The 18,454-nt window shown below is 33.6% G+C and overlaps 2 protein-coding genes and 1 pseudogene across 5 annotated transcripts; all 3 read right to left on the minus strand.

The window, feature by feature from the left end:
• Positions 1 to 222: 222 nt before the first annotated feature.
• Positions 223 to 3,743, minus strand: LOC114189552 (SART-1 family protein DOT2-like; annotated as a pseudogene). The gene is made up of 10 exons (XR_014996752.1): positions 3,594 to 3,743; positions 3,440 to 3,491; positions 3,169 to 3,282; positions 2,990 to 3,086; positions 2,819 to 2,885; positions 2,672 to 2,731; positions 1,929 to 2,540; positions 967 to 1,564; positions 629 to 713; positions 223 to 551 (listed from the first exon to the last, which is right to left on the minus strand). The product of XR_014996752.1 is annotated as an SART-1 family protein DOT2-like (transcript).
• A 1,109-nt stretch (positions 3,744 to 4,852) lies between these two features.
• LOC114191193 (anaphase-promoting complex subunit 11-like) lies at positions 4,853 to 6,892 on the minus strand. Its single transcript, XM_085676165.1, has 3 exons — positions 6,715 to 6,892; positions 6,417 to 6,535; positions 4,853 to 5,163 (listed from the first exon to the last, which is right to left on the minus strand). Exons 1-3 carry the CDS (start codon positions 6,765 to 6,767, stop codon positions 5,048 to 5,050), a joined length of 288 nt encoding a protein of 95 aa, XP_085532291.1. The 5' UTR covers positions 6,768 to 6,892; the 3' UTR covers positions 4,853 to 5,047.
• A 4,229-nt stretch (positions 6,893 to 11,121) lies between these two features.
• Positions 11,122 to 12,756, minus strand: LOC114192691 (uncharacterized). 3 transcript variants are annotated; one of them, XM_085675371.1, is made up of 6 exons: positions 12,546 to 12,751; positions 12,267 to 12,383; positions 12,090 to 12,170; positions 11,919 to 12,014; positions 11,748 to 11,831; positions 11,122 to 11,341 (listed from the first exon to the last, which is right to left on the minus strand). In XM_085675371.1, coding segments are annotated over exons 1-6 (396 nt in total). In that variant the 5' UTR covers positions 12,547 to 12,751; the 3' UTR covers positions 11,122 to 11,324. The 3 variants fall into 3 exon arrangements, with proteins under 3 accessions (XP_085531497.1, XP_027938277.1, XP_027938276.1); XM_028082476.2 differs by lacking the exon at positions 11,122 to 11,341 and having other exon boundaries at positions 11,483 to 11,831; positions 12,090 to 12,167; positions 12,546 to 12,756; XM_028082475.2 differs by lacking the exon at positions 11,122 to 11,341 and having other exon boundaries at positions 11,483 to 11,831; positions 12,546 to 12,745.
• Positions 12,757 to 18,454: the final 5,698 nt, after the last annotated feature.

Below are 18,454 nucleotides of genomic sequence, written 5' to 3' on the forward strand. Positions count from 1 at the left end.
TTTTTTTTGTTTTACTAATTTTTTATTTTTTAATGGTTATTTTCTTTAAATTTATATATTTTTCAATTTTCTCTCTCGTAATATATATTTTAAAAATAAAATAAAATATTAATATATTTTGAAATAATCAACTCCGTATGAAGTCAAGGTTACAACTTGTCCTGTGTTTGCTAAGGTAAGACCTAAAAGCAATAAAGTTCCAGTCCAAAGAGAAATCCACCATCCAAAATTTTAGTTAATACATTAAAAATAAACTCTTATATGTACAGAAGGAACACGAATTCTAGAATGGAGAAAAATTCAACTAGTTGTAAGAAAATCCAACTAGCTCCTTAAATTTCTACTAACATACATCTTTCAAGAAAATCAAGTTTTACTAACGAAATTAACACTATAAATTCAGCTGCAAATCATCAACAGTCAGCAACAGAATAGATGAACAACACTGTGGGTCCAACTTCTACGCTCACAAGGAATTACGATTTAGGCTTTTTTGGGTTATCCGAGCCAGATGTCTCAGCTTTCCTCTTAATTCCCAGAAAATGTTCTACCTGAAGCAATTAAAAAAATATGTATAAACATCTGAAAAATATAACATAAAAGCTTAAACACGCCCTGAATTATATACCTTACGATCACCAAGCATAGGTGTCAAGCCGCCAGGAAGATCTTTCTCAACAGTTGCAAAACCACTTTTTGGGTCACTAGTTTGTCTGCCAATAAAAAACCAAACAGTCACATACATTATTGGTATACTAACTAAGCAAAACAAGGAAATAATAAAAATAGGTTCCGTTATGCAACTCCTAAAACAATACACTGTTTCAACTTCCTTTTTGCAACAATAACTTTTAACACTAAATCACAAAACCAAACATGCTCCAAGTTTCTCAATTCATTTCATGCAAACAGATCTTTAAATTAAAACTTGAGGAATTATAAGTTTGCATAAAATTGAAAGCATACCCTGGTTTAACATGACCACTAAGAACAAGATAGGGGGTCTGCAAACGTGCTTGAGCTTCCCGCATTCTCTCCACAGACAGTGATGGTGTATCAGAACTCTTCATTTGCTTCATCTTCAATTCTTCTTGATATTGCTTCATACGCTTCTCTTGCTTCATTTTTCCAGGTCCTTTACCGTGGAACTTATGAGAAATCATTCGAAAGGCTTCCTTGGGAGTTAAAATTCTCCCAAATTCATCAGTCCTTTCAATGCGAATCTCCCTTTTTTTCTGAGTTTCCTTCTCGTCATCATCTACAATTCCAACCAATTTACTTTTCTTCTTGTCCATGTTTCTGCCACCCCATTCAATGCTTTCCTTAAGTGTTCCTCGATCTTTAAGAAGTTTCAAAGCACCTGACAATCCTTTCCCTACAGCAACTTCATGGATAGTTTCATCAGGAACGATTTCCTCTTTGTCTTCCTTATTGGGTTGTTCATCTTCATTAGTTTCTTGAACTTCAGTCCATCCACCACCCTCATTAGTCTTTTCTTCATCAGGAACAATAGCCTCTTCATCATCATGCATGAAAACATCTTCACTTTCTGGTTTACGTGCTTCTGAAAAGTACAAAGTAGCATGCCTAAGTTTAATTTAATCAACTATCAGCTTCCCCATTATATAACACTTCCAACATGCTTACAAAACATTTATATGTCAGAATACCTACTGTACTGAGCATAAAAAAGAAAGATCAGATCACAAACATTCAAATTATTATTGTGTCATTGGCAAAGATGTCAACAACAAGAGCACAATGAAATAACTATTATATAGAGGATTTCCAAAACAATCAACAGAGTTCCAGCAATCCAAATGGATGAAAAAGAAAACTGATCCACTTTTAAATTTAATCAGGACAGTCATACTCATGAAGTACTATGAAATTCATTGTATTAGAAACCACAAATAAATCAGAATTACCTTCATCAATGTGGAGACCCCAGACAAATTCTTCCATCTCTGTGAAGACCACCTTGTTTTCTCGTGACTCTCCAGCCGTGGGGTTTTGACCATCAGTCTCATTATTATGATTTGAGGTAGCAAGCAACGCAATAGCTTGAGGACCAGATACCCCTTCTTTCTCATGCTTTTTAAGAGCTAATCTTCTTGCTTCTCTAAGGATTTACGAAGATCCTCATCATCATCAACAAAAGCTGGAGTTTCATCTTCATCTGTTTTAACATTCAGAGTTTGTTCCTGACGCAACAATTTGGAGGCTTCCTCTGCTTTAGCATAAGCAGACTGGTAAGCATTACTTCTCATCTTAGCCTCCAATCTTTCTTGCTCTTCTTTGATAGCTTGCCTCCTCACATTCTTCCGAGAACCAAGGTCACCAACACCCAATCCTGAAGAGACAGCTTCAGCTTCAAGGGCATTAATGTCTAGCTTATCTTTCTTCCGCAAGGACTTTTTCTTCTTGGGCTTCTTAAATTGTAGCATTTCTTCGTGAGTATAGTAATCTGATGATACCTTTCCAGATGAAGTAAGATCTTCAAAGGTATTTGTGGAAACACCTGTTAACCTTCTTCGCAACTGGAAGGTAGAAAAAAGATACCCCAGAAAAAATGAAAAAAGAAAAACAGATAAACAGAATGACCATTGCAATAGGAAAAGAAGAATAGAATGGCTATCACAATATTTCATAAAAGAAAAGCATAACTAACATCTTCAAGTTTCTTCTCAGCTTCACCTGAGAACCGTCCCTTTTCATCCAAAGTTACTCCCTGAACAAAAAAAATCTAATGAGTACATGCATTCACAAAATCTAGTTGCTCATCATCCTTTTTGGGAATGTAACAAGAGTAGCAGACCTCTTCTGCAGCTGGATCATCATACTGTGGCAACATTTTCTTCTCCAAGGAGGGATCACCATTGAACCTGAAATCGAGAGAACAACCTTCATAAAAACTCTTTCCTTTTCAATACTTCATTTTAATCTATACATACATTATAGCACATCGACAACAACTAGAATGTCTTACTTATCATCATATACACCAGTTTTATTTTTTGAAGCTTTATATGCCTCGTCTCGTCTTTTCTGTTCTCCAATTTCAATGTTTTCCAGCATGTCAACCTCTGCCATGAGAGACAAAAACTCTAATGATGTATCATCACTCACAGACTTCGAACTTACAGAATAAGTAGCAAGTTGTTGTACCTTCGTTAACATCACCATCAGCAAGAATGGGCTGATCTTTGATAGTCAGAACTACTGTACCACCTTCCATAACTTTATCAAGGCCATGGAGAACTTTCAGCCCGGCCAGGTTTTCTGTCAGATATTCAATATGCAGGTATATTTTATCAACCAAATTATCAACAATCAAATAAACATTCATAACCCTCTTACAGATAACTTAAATGCCCTAAGCTGCTGGGCTGTATCCTCATCATCACTTCCCTAGGCATTCAGAAACAGAGAAATTTACCTGTGTGTTGGGCTGTATCCTCATCGTCACTTCCCTCTACTGCAATTTTGTCCTGCGAAAGTTTTAGCATGTTGTAATGATTACATATTTGAAACTGGGAGAAACAGTATCTTAAAGATCATAAAATATAGGTACAACATAAATGGGGAAAAACCTGCTCCTCAAAAATCTTTGAGAGCTGCAATGCTCTTTTCTTTTCTAACTTGCGGCTTTTACTAACCCATGCTGAAATCTCAGTATCACCTTCAGGCTGTTTCTTTGTTCTTGATTCTTTCATCCTATCTAAAAATAAAAAATATTATCACAACATAAAAGTCTCATACTTTCAAGTTTTAAGCCTAGAAATGTAGTATTAAGAACACAATCATCAAAATATGACAATAAGTTGACAGCAGAAATGATAGCATAAAAAAAAACCCAAATTTCCTTGTTTAAGTTATGTTCAGATGGAGGTAAGGAAAAGCAGGGAAATACGTAACTAAAATCTTCGTATAGAAGATCTTTAAGGGGGCAAATTGAGAGATATGTGTTCCTCTTCCTTTCACCCAAGGGAAAGGATTACTTTTACTTAAGAGACATTTGCATAAAAAATTAATTAAAATAATGTCCATATTTTTTTAAAATAAATCAAATGTTCTGAAACAAATGCTAAACAATACAATGGTGGGACTTCATTATTTAATTTAATTTTAACTACAACTCCTAAACAATAGAAGCAAGCAAGTGCTTTCTATGCTTATTGACAAGTTGCTTAATAGGTTGGAATATCCCTTTATAGTTTTCAGAAAGTCTAACGTGCTACCAATTGAAGTGAGAAACATTCTTCATGCTGCCAAAATGTCTTAAGACTTCATTCTGAAACATGCTACATTCAAATCACAATCTACATCTACACACGTAATAAAATGTTACTAATGTCTTAACGTGACTTTTATAACAATTCTGAAGTTAGATGTTACCTCACGTAAACCAGTTTCTAATTAGATTTTTTTGTTTCCAGGCCATGACTGAGGAGCCTGTTGAATCTTCAAACGCGAACCAAACCAATTTAGGAAACAACAAAGTATTAGTGTGAATAATAAAAATATTGTGTACATATTTGAAATTTTGTTAGGAACTGTAATTATTTCAAAAATTACAATCATTCAGACAATATAAAAGGAAAATATTGTATCAGATTTTATACCAAATTAAGAGATCCCCTCTATTTGGAGACCAATAAAAGAAATACCAAATCTTCTGCAAATACAAATAAGTAACATGAGGATTCCAATAATGTAAAGATATCAGGATATAAACTTTAAGGATGAATAATCCCAAATCATTGAAGGACCCTATCTATATTGGGTAAAAAAGGTCCAATTCATAGATTAATTATAAGAGAAAAATCAGGCATGACATGAGACTCCTTAATTTTGGCATAATCATGATAAAAAGGAATAACTAAATATAAATAAGAACCCTTCAACCCATGAAGAGGCACAATACAACACTAATCACAACCCAGTACATTTATATGCATGGTAAAATTGAAGTATATTCAAATTAACAAGATCACATCTACAATGTTCAGTAGTCAGTCACCCTTAAGGGAAAAAGCCAATGTTCTTATCCTTTAAACTGCCATTCACGACGGCACATGGGGCAATGCGCTTGTGATGTTTGAGAATTAACCCATTTCAGGATACAGTGCAAATGAAACGCATGATTGCATACACCCCAAACTGCAAGAAGACAAGAGAACAAGCATTACTCATTTCCGTTATAAAGACTTACATAGCACTACAATTTGATAAGCAAATCCTGATACCAAGAAAAAGATATCATCCATACATTAAACAAACAGTTTTTCAAGGAGAGTTAAGCACGAATTTATAGCCCAAAATAAAATATTTTTATCTTACTGATGTCTTAAAAGCTTCTCGATCATGCGAAACTGCTTCGGCATAAACCAAAAAGTAACAGTAACATACTCACACTACAGTTGAGTGAATTTGTGTTGGAAAGAATGTAACATACATTGCTAGAGTATATAAATTTTGCATAAATGTCAAAGTCATCCACATGAGCAACAATTCCTTTGCAGGAGTTCAACACATTCAAACAAGAGAAGTTTGCATTTTAAATACATTTTCATTATAAATTAGAACTACAAACGATGTAATTTTAGAGATAATTAGAAAATTAACAAAATTTGGACAGAGTGATTCAGTGTACTATGTGTGGAGAGAAAACGAAACCAAATAAAAGGACCCTTTTTCCATAATCCTACAAACTTATATGCAAAGCTTGGAAGCTTCATTGATTCATTTACACAATGTTGATGATTAGTTAAACAAGGCCCAAGAAGTGATATTACAACTAAAAATTTTCTGAGACTTCCTTCAGCCCTCACAATATGACCACTGCCTACACAAATAATAACAGAACACATACGTTAGGATTTAAACACAAGAAGATATCCCACCCAAAAGAATAGTCCATCATGTAAGAGAGCTCACAGCTTATCCTACTCACTGTGACACTCTTAACTTTGTTAACCCGTTTAATGTCTGATGTCCATAACCGTCTCACACACAATTGACACTGAGCAGATGGCATCTCTTTTTTCTTTCAAGACAACTTTACTCATTTATTAGTATTGGCTTTGCAGCTTAATCTAGCTTATAATTAGCCTTTTCCCTGTAACATAACTCTCAATAAAAGCAACAATTGTTGGGACTCAAATACAAGAGGATATTCCAACCTAAGAATTAGTCCATTAAGTAGGAGAGTCTTAAGGCTTATATTCTACTCGGTGTGAGACTCTTAACAAATAAAATCACAAACAGTTACACAATGTGTAGTTGAGTTTAAGACTATATCACTTACACAGTTACCCAAAGCACAATGATTAATCGAGAAATTTAACTAGGACAAGTTGGTCCAAATATAATAACAACACAATCTACCACATAAAAAAATATATATAGCTTACTCAGAGGACAGTCATCCCCTGGAAGTTTACAGTCTGGACAACATCCATCAAAGGCCATTCTACAGATCCCACACGTTTCATCTTGAGCATCCCAAGTCCACGAAACAATACCGTGCCATCTAGATTTAACGAGAGAACAAAAAATTAGGAAGAGCTAAATATTTATTTACAAATGACTAGAAAAAAATGATAAAGGAGACTGACAATTCAGAACAAAAATAGGGTTAAATTAAATTTCCAGTGTTTAATAGAAATTTGAAGCAAGTGAAAAGGCAATGGAACTCAATTTCACACGTACACCGCAACTTTTGTTCTCCTTAAAATTATTTTCAATCCCTCCTTACTTTTCATCTTCTCTAACCTTAACTAATCAAACATGGTAATATACACATACTAGAAAGCATCAGCCATGAATTATTTGACAGATAAACTAAGTAAAACAAATCCATAGTTGCATGTAAGTTATGTTGAAGATAGAAAACAGAACTTACTCTTTTCAGAAAATCAGGAGTACCCAATCAGAGACCTTAGTCAAGAAAAACACCATTTCTTTTATTTAATTTATTTTCTGCAATGAAAATATGAAAAGTATATTGTTCCAAAACAAAGATACAAACATCAATCAAATAATAAAAGGAGAAACGACGTAAAACGGAATTTTGAAAAGGATACGCAAGATCTTCACTTTCATCTCCGATCCCGTGCCTAGCAACAATAACACCTAATAGAAAATGAGGATTGAGTTAGTTAAATGTCAACTAGAGATGGAGAAGATTTGAAATTGGTAAAGAGCTGCATTATTACTTCACCTGGGCGGACTGCGGAAGCCAATTATACATAGAGGTTCAAAAGTTTATAATAAAACAATGAAGTATCATGACGTTTTATTTTATTTTCTTTATTTATTTATTTAAATTAGTAATATTTCTTAGGGATGTTACAAACTACGAACTTGAACTGACCAAAATGAAAGGCAATAATCACGAAGAATAATTATGCATCTCAATCCATGACTACACATGCATCAGGCCATGAAAATATCAACTTTGATTTTTGAATAAACATGAGAGTCGAAGAAGGTATTTTGGTGGTAGATGGCAAATGTTTCTCTCTAGGAACCTCTAATGTATTTAATTTTTTTGTTTTAAAATACACCTTTTATGCAAACCACAAAACTATGTCATTTAATTTTAACATAAGATAACATGTGGAGAACACTAATTAAGGTGACGCCATAAGATAATAACCATCAGTAACATATCTTTAAAAAGTATTTTAGGAGTGTTAAAATTTTCTTTTCTAGGTATATACAAAATTTGAAGAGACCAAATATATAAAATTTAGTTTTGGTCTCTATCTGAAACTTTGTTTTGTTAGGTCTTTCTTACTTACGACATGTATGAATGTAGTCTTCCTTATCCAACGATGTTAACCATTTTTTTACTGTAGTGAGCTACACTGGCCTTTTAGTGTGTACACGTGGCCCTTTCAAGTAATGGATTTGTGATCAATGGCATATTTGAACCAAAGTAAAAATCATGAAGTACACAATGTCGCCTTCATAAGGAACATAAATTGAGGACCTTTGAACTTGATCAAAGTAGGAAGAAAAGTGCATTCCTACACCTGGTTACATTACAAAATTGGTTAGAGATAGATCTAGATTCTTATATATGAGGGGAATCCAATATGCTAGAATTGTGTTAATGGAAGGGAACATAAAACCTTGTGTTATACCAATGAGCAACAACTAAAGTATAACACGATTGAAATTGAGAGGAAGTAGTGCATATCTTGGAGAAGATGATGTGTGTGGATAAGATGGATGAGAGGGGAGGAGAGGGAAGAAAACAAAGAAAGCAAGAGGGCACCGTGGAAGAAGGATGTTTTAAGGGAGGTGAGAACTACGAAAGGGGAGTAGGGAGTGGGAGGTATTGATAGAGGGAGGGTGGGGGAGGGGGAGAAATAGTCGTGGAAGAGTTAGAAGAAGAATGAGATAAGGATAGGACTGTGTTTTCATGCGATGATTTGTTGTATGGATGAATTTGTTGGGATGGATTTGCGAGTATTGAACGTGTTCGTATCCACCGATTTGCGAGCAAGTGATGGAGCATATTTGAGGGATGACTTCCTCGTCCCATCTCGCCAAAGTTGAGAGGATTTATGGGAATAAGTTGTTATTTAACCATAATGTCGCTTTCGAGAGTGTAAGGCTGCATCACTCATTCATGAAGAATTTGTGAAGCATACACCCTTGGAAGTGAGAGAATTCATGTGGGTAAGAGAATGGATTATGAAACCGGTGAGTGATGGAATCAACCGTTATAGAATTTATTTCATGTCAGTGATGGAACTGATTCCATGTGTTTAGTTTATATATATATATATATATATATATATGTGTGTGTGTGTGTGTGTGTGTGTGTGTGTGTGTGTAAGGCCCACTTAAATTATGCCCTAATGTTTTAAGTGTTTGTCCTAATCTATTGGGCCTAAGGCTGGCCCATAGGGCGCCCAAAACCCCTAAACAACCCTAACACTCTCATTCTGCCCACTTTCTAGGAGTTGTTCCTATTCTCTCTTAGAATTGCAGCAATGCTCTACTAGGGTTTGGCCTTTGGCTCTCCTCAAGCTAGCTCAACCCCATTTCTACCCCACGTAAGTTGGTCTTCAACCCATATCTTCTCCTCTTTAGTTCTATTTTTCACTGTCCAACAGAGGTTCATTTGGATAACCTCGTTTTTCTTTTTGGGTCAGTATTTCCAGCTCACGAATCGACTCCTGGAGTTGTTGTGCTTGTCTATTGAGTGCCTGTGTCTTTCGCTAATCTCTGTCCAGGTAAGGGAAGCTAGGGTTCCTCGTATTTTCTGAATGTCTGTCTATTTTTGGCTTTGCATCGTGTTCGTATGGCTGGTGTGCTACTTTGGTTATATGGAATACCTTGTATGTTGTTTGGGATTGCATGTGTGGCTGATGTAGGTGAGAACAATGGCGAGAACTGGTATTCTCGCCCAAGCGAGCTTGTCTCGCCTAGGCGAGAATAGCAAAAACTGGCCCAGGTTCCTGCTCGAGCTTTCACTCAAGCGGAGAGTTGTTGTTTGAGTGACGAATCATCTCGCTCAAGCAAGAGGGGCTCGCCTAAGCGAGAACTCGTGGGAACCTAATGTGGTTCGCTTCAGTGGTAGCTCATGCAAGGATTCTCTATTTTGGGTGAAGGGCAGTCTCGCTCAGGCGAGGAGATCTCGCCCAAGCAAGAATTCGTGAAACCTAGTGCTCTCTGAGGGTAGTCTTGCCTAAGCGAAAGCTTGTAGCTTGAGTGAAAAGTCCCTTTCGCCTGAGCGATGGTCGTGGCTTGAGCGAGACTGGTGTATGCTCTAATGTTATTCTCTTCCTTGTTTTTGATGATTGGTTGCATGATTGAGTGTTTTCCCCAAATTAAAGTATGAAACATGTGGATATGTATGCATTATCTATTTGTATGGGCTAGAATTGATGAGCTTGGTATGAATATGCATATGAAGTATGATTGGGTGGTTGGTTGTATATTGTCATGAGAGAGGTATGCATGATAATCCTATGTTTGGTTGGTGAGACATGACTATGGTATGGTTTAGGACGTAATTCCATGAATCTCTTGGTGAGATCTCATGGTGGTGCCTCATGGTTTAGGACGTAATTCCATGAATCTCTTGGTGAGAGCTCATGGTTGTGCCTCATGGTTAGGACGTAATTCCACGAACCTGTTAATAAGGTCTCGTGGTGGTGCCTCAGTATATAATTAAGTAAGGATTCAAGTAAGGATTACATCCTGAAACTCTAAAGAGTCAGTTAATCTGATGTAGAATGTACTAACTCGAGTGGTGAGAGTAACGGGAGGCCCTAGTCTTTGCAAGGATAATGGCCTTAAATTTTTGAAGGCTAACCTTATGCGTGGTAGGGTGAAATCCATTGGCATTGGCTCTACAGAGCAGTAGAGGCCACCACAAGTGCAAGCATCCAATGATTCCGATTGATTATATGTATCCGGATAATTGATTTATGTATTCTTGACTTTTAAATTGTATGTTCAATTGTATGATAAAAACCTTTTTACTTTAGCTTACCATTTATGTTTGCTTGTGTGTTCTATGTGTGGTTTTCTCCTTTTGTGATAATCATCAATTTATTAATGTGAGCAGATGTGGGAACCCTTAGATATCATGAGGGTGATGAAAACTCCGTTACGTAGAAAATCTTGGGTTGGATTCCACGCTCCGAGTACTCTTAAGGCACTGTGGCCTATATACTGTCTTTGTCCTATGAGCCTGTATTTTGGATAACTTTCAACCGTTTACTCTTGTTCTTCTGTTTTGTTAATGGCATCATGGTGTGCCTTAGTTTTCTCTCCGAATATTTTGGACAATTGTAAAGAGTGACACCTATATGATTTTGCTCTTTTATTATATCTCATGTAATGTTTCATTTAATTAAGCGTATTTATTAAATGGGACATTAATATATATATATATATATTAACTATAATAATAATAATATATTAATTTTTACTATAAGATCAAAACTGTAATCTTATATATTAAATTATTAAAACTTTTTTTATATATCATATTAATTAAAACACTCACCAATTTTTACAAATTGTATTCATAAATTTACTCGGTTTCACCTTCAAATTCTCTAAAAAAACAACACAAATTTTCATTCTAAATTGAGTCAAATTCGTGGGATATTTTTTTCAAATTCATCTTTTCAAGGTAACATATAAGATGTTATGCAAAACTTTACGAAGAGGAGACTTTTGTTGAAGAGAAACATGGCCCTTGTCGAGCTCCGCAAGTTGTCTCCCACCAAACACTCCTCAAGAGCCTTTTGACTGGTCTCTCTATCAATCTGACCAAATAAGAAATATGCTTACCGCGAATTGAATTCTGGTAAGGTTTTCGCCACCGGTCCAACAAAACACAGGTGAAATTCAATTTGTCAGGAAATCAAGTGGGACGCGATCCAATGCGAGAATTTCTTTTTAAATGTATTATTTATGAAAAAAATTTGAATATTTGAGCTTATACTAGGAAGAGAAAATGCCACCGGTCTAACGTAATTAAACAGGTTAACAGATTGTCGATTCACACAAAAATTACAAAAAATTGTCAGAATTTTCAAAATACACAACACTCTATTGGCATATATGATGCACCAAATCTTAGTTTTATAAGGGTTCCTATTTCAAATTGTATTTATAAAAGCCAACTCAATGAAACTTGTCTGATGTCACTGCTTTCAAGCAACTTCAAAGGTTTCTAAAGTGAAGTTTTGGTTTTAAAGGAGCCTTGCCTTTGTTGAATGCCTCATCTTCCTTTCTACGTGATGTTGTACTGTTGTTCAAGTCATTCATGCTTCCTATTAATCCATCATTTTCTGAAAAAGCAAAAACATATAACAGTTTTTGTTCTTATGCTATCTTTTCATAACATGAACATGTTCCCACTAAGGACAATTATTTACCAGGACTAGATAAGACTGCACGTGGGCGTATAACAGAAGAAGCTCTTGCATTTTCTTTTGGACTTTCACCAACTCTCTTCACACTCTTCAATACTCCTGTGCAAGTTCAACCATCATTGAAATGAAAAGAAAGAAACAATGCTAAGGAGATGTATCAGGGAAAATCTCAACCTTTAGTTGAAGGGGTGGATCTCATTGTTACATGTTGAGGACAAACCCTAGTGCTTTTGGAAACTGAGTGCTTCTTCTCTTCTTCTCTCAGAGACAAGAATTTCGTGTTTGAAGACAATCCAAGAAAATAAATTTGCAAGGGTATAAGAAATAAACATCAAACCAAATAGAATTTACCTTCAAAGTATAGTAACTCAATGAACTTTGAAAGCATCCAAGATCCACTGTTGTTTTCCGGAGAAACACATTCTTCTTCTTCTTGTTCTGGTGTTCTTACTCTCACCTTGGGATTCACTTCAACCACAAGCCACAAAGTCACAAACTAAAAGGTGTGGGACATTATCAACATATACCACTAGAACTGTATACAAAATGATAAATGACTCTTAACATTAAGAATTGAAAATGGATTAAACCAGAACATGCATATAACATTAACATGTGAAGGAAACTCACTTGTATTGTGGTGTTTTGAAACCAGAGTTTGGAATAACACCTTTGAAAGTTGAAACTTGTTGAGTTATAAAGTGCAGCATCAATGGTTGAATGGGTAAAGAAGAAGCAAAAGGTGTGGGGTAAAGTGAGAACTGGCAATTATATTCCTTAACTTGAACACCAAGAAGGTTAGATTGTTCAGAATTCACATGAGATGAATGATGAACCCAAAAGTTATATGATTGGCTATGACCTTATTGGTCTCATTCCCAAACTTTATAAATATAAATTAGCAATATTTTTCTCTATTCTAGACTAGATGTAAGGGTATCCTTTTATAATTATATGTTATTTGAGAGTTATAAAATATAAATTATTTTAATTAACTCAGAATAATAATTACAATATAATAATCAACTTGGTTTAAGTTAAACAGTTTTTTTTTAACTATTTAGAAAAATAAAATTATTTTTGCTATTTTTACATTAAAAAATAATAAATATTATTAATTTAACTTAATCATTTACCAATTTTAGTATATCACTTGTAAGTAAGTTTTAATTTTAATATCTTTTATATTTTTTTATAAAAATTATGTTACTGATATTCTTCTAGAAAAATGGTAAATTTTGTAATTTGAAAACATTTTATTCACTTAAAAAAATTATAATTTATATGTTTTATCATATGTGTAATTAGAGATGGCAAATAAATTCGTCCACATGGGTATTGTCCGAACCCGTTCCCGTTTTGACAGGAAATCTCCACTGGGTATGAGTATGGGTATGGAGAATTTCCGACTTTTTTGATTGGGTATGGGGATGTACATATCCCCCATAATACCCGTCCTCACCATATCTTTATCCCTGTTTAAATTATTAAAATATTCACAATTAATTAAGTAATCCATATATATATATATATATATATATATATATATATATACTTTTTGTTTTTTATTTCTTCTAATTATTTAGTTTGTCATGATACTCATTCGCATCACCACTATTATTTGTTAACATTTTAATTTATTGTATATTTCTCTTTCACATGAGAATGTTTAATATTCTCAATTTAAGTGTTTAATAGCATAAACCTTTCATTTAATAGCTAATATAAAAAAAATTATTTATTATACATTCTAAGGTATTTTTCATCTTATCATACCCTTAATTATACATTTGTTTTCCTTTGTGCGATTTCTTTCAATGATTTCTCAAATTGTATCTAAGACACACATTTGTTAATTTTTTAATATTTTTATTTATTGTTTATTTTCATCATGTAGAATCATATTTCGATATATTTTATCTAATTATTTTTATTTTTTAACTCATTATGAATCATACTGTAATCTTTTCATTATAATTGTATAAATATTTTTTTTTACTACAATATAAAAATTTAATGTAATTGACATAAATATTTTTTTATCACCATCCAACATATATTGGAGTTCAAAAGATACAAGATTTATGTTAAAATTTTATTATTATGTTTATTATTTGTGCTTTTGCGTCATTTTGATCAAGTGATGTATTATAACTTTTATTAGTGTATAAAAAAGAAATTCATTAGAATTTAAAAAGTTGAAGTAAACAAACATTTAAAATATATTTTAATTTGAATTTTTTTTCCCTTTTATATTTTTTTTAAAATATTTTAAAAATTTGTCAACTAGGTTTCATTAATGGCTGCATATTTAATAAATGTTTTGGTTCTTATGAAATTTTATTTAGAATTCTAATCTAAAATGTAAATAATTATAATTTATTTTAAAGTATTTCATATTGAAGAAACAATCATTCTCCTAATATTGAATATTTGATAATATTATGTTTGTTTTACTGTATTTTTTTATTATTTTATAAAAATTAATTAAAATTAATATTGAAGTATTAAGAAAACATGTACGGGTATGGGTACGAGATTATACTCGTTACCTGATGGGGATGGAAATGAGACAAAAGTTGGATACTCATTGGGTTTGGATACGGGGATGAGGATGAATTTTTTCTACGGGGATGGGTATGAGAAGCAAAACTCGTTCCCGCCTCGCCTCGTTGTCATCCCTAGTTGTAACAAATGCAGTTAGATGAAGGGTTTTCCAAGAGGTTATTATCATATAAAATAGGATTGCTGAGGATATGTTCATCTATTCTAACTAACCCTTGTATATTACAATTATTAAAATGTCAAAGTCATAAATTTAAGGTTAAATTACTCTTTTCGTCCCTCAATTTGTGAAGTAATATCAGTTTGATTCTCAAATTTTTCGTTGTCTCAATTCGGTCCTCATTTTCTTAAAAATGATTCAATTTGGTCATTGCCATTAATTTTGACCAGACGGTGTTAAAGTCAAAGTCACATGTCAATTTCTGGTTTTTTTAATTATTTTTAATTATTTTTTTAAATTTTTTTAATTTTTTTAATCTTGTACACGTGTCACTTCACAGTTGTGCCACATGTCAAAATTACTTAATTTGGTCCCTATATTTGTTTTTAGTTTCAATTTAGTCTCATTTTTTGTTAAAATGAAGCAATATTGTCCTTCCTTAAATTGACACTCAATTTAATTTTTGTATACGACTTATGATGATATTCCTAATAAAATTGACATTTTTATTAAATATTTGTAGAAATATTTTTAAACAAGTTTTTTTTTTTTAATTTTATTATTAAACAAAGTTAAACCCCAAACTTAATTTCAAAAATTAACAATTTCTTCATTGTAACATCCCATTTAAATAATAACATAATTAAATGAAATCTTACACCGGATAATATAAAGAGCCAAGTTGCGGAGTATAAAGTCACTCCTTACAGTTATCTAAGGTACTTAAAAGAAAATACTAAAGCTCACTACAAAGCCTACAATCCAAAAGGAGTAAGAGATAGCCGGTATTCGAAATAAAGCCTTAGGGGTAATACAATACACGGGTCTTAGCCCTAAAGAAAAGCCCAAATAAAACATAAAGTCCAGCCCAAGTAGACTATGCAGCGGAATCATCTCTTCCCTGTTGACCTCGAGTACCTCTCGCATCTGCTCCCATCAATAAATTGATGATCATCGCAAAGGTAGAAGAACAACATACAAGGCAATCAAACAAGCAAGGGTAAGCTAGAGCCAAAAAGATTTTATCATGCAATCAGATATACTTTCATAGTCCAATATGCATACATCATCCAAGCATGTTATGACCTTCAAATCAATACACTAAGACTTGACTCGACTCATCCGGATACATATAACCTGGTCGGATTCAGCGGATGCTTGCACTTGTGGTGAATACTTCTGCTTACCCCCGAGCTATGTGTTACAAGTGTTACAATGAATCAATCCCCCATACACAAGGTTAGCCCTTAATGAGTTTCAGGCCTCCTGCTACTCTCACCACAAGAGTCAGTCCGTTCTAAGTGAGACTAACTGACTCCTTAGAGTCTCAGGATGCAATCCTTACCTTGAATCCTTACCAAATTATATAGATGGGGCACCACCATGGACACCCACTAACATGGGTCATGGAATTACGTCCCGACCACTGAAGCACGACCCTGAAATCTCACCTAGAGATTCCAAGGAATTATGTACTCACCACATACTATACATATTCAAACAAACAGTAATATTTATCATGCTTATAAATCTCATGCCAACCTTTATAATCCATCATCATACATGTTCCATGTTGAATCCATTCCAAATCATCATTCCCAATTCATGAATATAGAAGTGTAATTCATATCGACACCATGCCACTTTGATTACCAACCATCTCATACTAGTCACATGCCAAGGTCATGTTAAACTTATCAATCACATACCATAAACCATTCTACTCATACCCATTCGCCCAATTCATGCTTTTAAAAGTAATTGAATCAATCCACAAGTTCAAGTTAAAGTAACGAATTAAAATTCTGCAGCAATTCTCGCTTAAGCTAGACTGATCTCGCTTAAGCTAGAAATTCTCGCTTAAGCTAGACTGATCTCGCTTAAGCTAGAAATTCTCGTGTAACCGAGACTGATCTCGCTTAAGCTAAAATCCCTCGCTTAAGTTAAACTGACAGCTTTTTAATGGTTTCAACATGTAAAAACACCAAATCCCAAACAGCAAAAATTTAAGAAAACACAAGCACGTTGAATAAAACGTTGGCATCATATTTCATGCTTTAAAAGAGTAAACAAATCAATCATGGGAGCATACAAGCATTTAACAACTGTCAATCTCGCTCAAGTTAAGGAGCTCTCGCTTAGGCAACAGGGTCTCTCGCTCAAGCGAAAAACTTTCGCTTAAGCGAGATTGAAAACAGAGAGTACTTCGAGTTCTCGCTCAAGCTAGCCCAACTCGCTCAAGAAAGAGGCCTTTGCTCAAGCGAGCACTCGAAACTAAAAGGGGGCGAGTTACTGCCATTCTCGCTTAGGCGAGAGCTTCCCGTTTGGGCGAGAAACAGCTCGCTTAGGCGAGCATAGCAGATCTCACCTGCTCTCACGCATGCAAAGCAAAAAATTCATCCAGAAATAATACACCGATTATTTTCACACCATCAAAAGCACAACAAATTATCAAGAGCACCCAACAGAAACAAAAAAGGACACATTATTTATAAAAGCATGAAAAATCCTAGCTTCCCTCACCTGGACAGATGCTAGTGGAAAGCACAGGCACCTACGGAACCCAACAGCTTCAGGAGCATACTCAAGAGGTGGAACAGAGAATGAGGTTGAGCTGACTTGAATATAAATGAGCTTCGAGCCCTAGCAGAGCACTGTTTGAGGGAAAAAAAGGAGTAAGATGGCTAATTTTGCAAAGTGGACAGAACATGAGAAGGTTAGGCTGGTTTAGGGGTTTTGGGATGCCCTATGGGCCAGCCTTAGGCCCAACTGACTAAGAGAGACCCTTAAATTTTAGGACAAAATTAAAGTGGGTCTTACATTCATCATATATAAAGGCATCAAGTGTATCATATTATACAAACTTAGTGAAGATTAAAAATCAAATAACTTGTCACTTTTAAAAACTAAATTTCAAGTTCAAAATAAAAACAAAAGTCTAATGTTTTGTATATAATTTAAAGTTAATTTAAAATATGTATAGAAATATTTAATAAGAACGTTAATTTTAGTAAGAATATCACCATAAGATTTATAAAAAAGTAAATTGGGTGTCAATTTAAGGAGGGACAATATTACTTCATTTTTACAAAAAAAAAATGGGTCTAAATTGAAACTAAAAACAAATATAGGTATCAAATTGAGTCATTTTGACATGTGACAATTGTGAAGTGACACGTGTAAAAAATTAAAAAAAAAACAGAAATTGACACGTACATTGACTTTAACACCGTCTGGTCAAACTAACGGTAAAGACTAAATTGAATCATTTTTAAGAAAATGAGGACCAAATTGAGACAACAAAAAACCTGATGACCAAACTGATATTACTTGACAAATAGAGGGACAAAAAGAATAATTTAACCTAAATTTAACAATCACTTATCCGTGTAGTCTTTTAATAAATTATTTTACAATTCATAATCAAATGTCTAATCAAATTTTTAAGATATTAGTAGAAAAATGAGTTTTTGACAATTTTTTTTTAATAAATTTGACAAATATTTTATAAATAGGATTAAAATAAATTAATTTTTTTATTTTTTAATGAAAAGGAAGTAATACAAATAATATTTTTTACCTTATTTAGTAATTTGTTAAATTTTATTAAAAATGACTTTGTTAATGTATTATTTTTCTAATATAAAATCATTCAGCACAAGTATGGAATGATGCCAATGCGCCTCTCTGGTTATTATGGTTTATAAATGTCCTACATTTTTTACCCTACTTTTTTCTTATATTTTGATACTTATTATTCTTATTAATTGCTTTTAGTTTATTAAAAAAAATTCAAGAAATGAGAATATTCTGG

Source organism: Vigna unguiculata, chromosome 7, assembly GCF_037176805.1.
Source record: "Vigna unguiculata cultivar grain cowpea cultivar isolate G323 ecotype 2 chromosome 7, ASM3717680v1, whole genome shotgun sequence".
Taxonomy (NCBI): Eukaryota; Viridiplantae; Streptophyta; class Magnoliopsida; order Fabales; family Fabaceae; genus Vigna; species Vigna unguiculata.

Bases quoted from the DNA above. Each gene is read 5' to 3' on its own strand.
- LOC114192691 (XM_028082475.2), bottom strand. The intron at 12,171-12,266 runs GTAAATTCTATT...CTCTGAGAGAAG, and splicing joins TGAGTTACTATACTTTGAAG to AAGAGAAGAAGCACTCAGTT. The intron at 12,015-12,089 runs GTTGAGATTTTC...GAACTTGCACAG, and splicing joins ATCCACCCCTTCAACTAAAG to GAGTATTGAAGAGTGTGAAG.
- LOC114191193 (XM_085676165.1), bottom strand. From the start codon at position 6,767: ATGAAAAGTAAGGAGGGATTGAAAATAATTTTAAGGAGAACAAAAGTT. The intron at 6,536-6,714 runs GTACGTGTGAAA...CGTTAAATCTAG, and splicing joins AGGAGAACAAAAGTTGCGGT to ATGGCACGGTATTGTTTCGT. The intron at 5,164-6,416 runs GTAAGCTATATA...GTCTTCTTGCAG, and splicing joins AGGGGATGACTGTCCTCTGA to TTTGGGGTGTATGCAATCAT.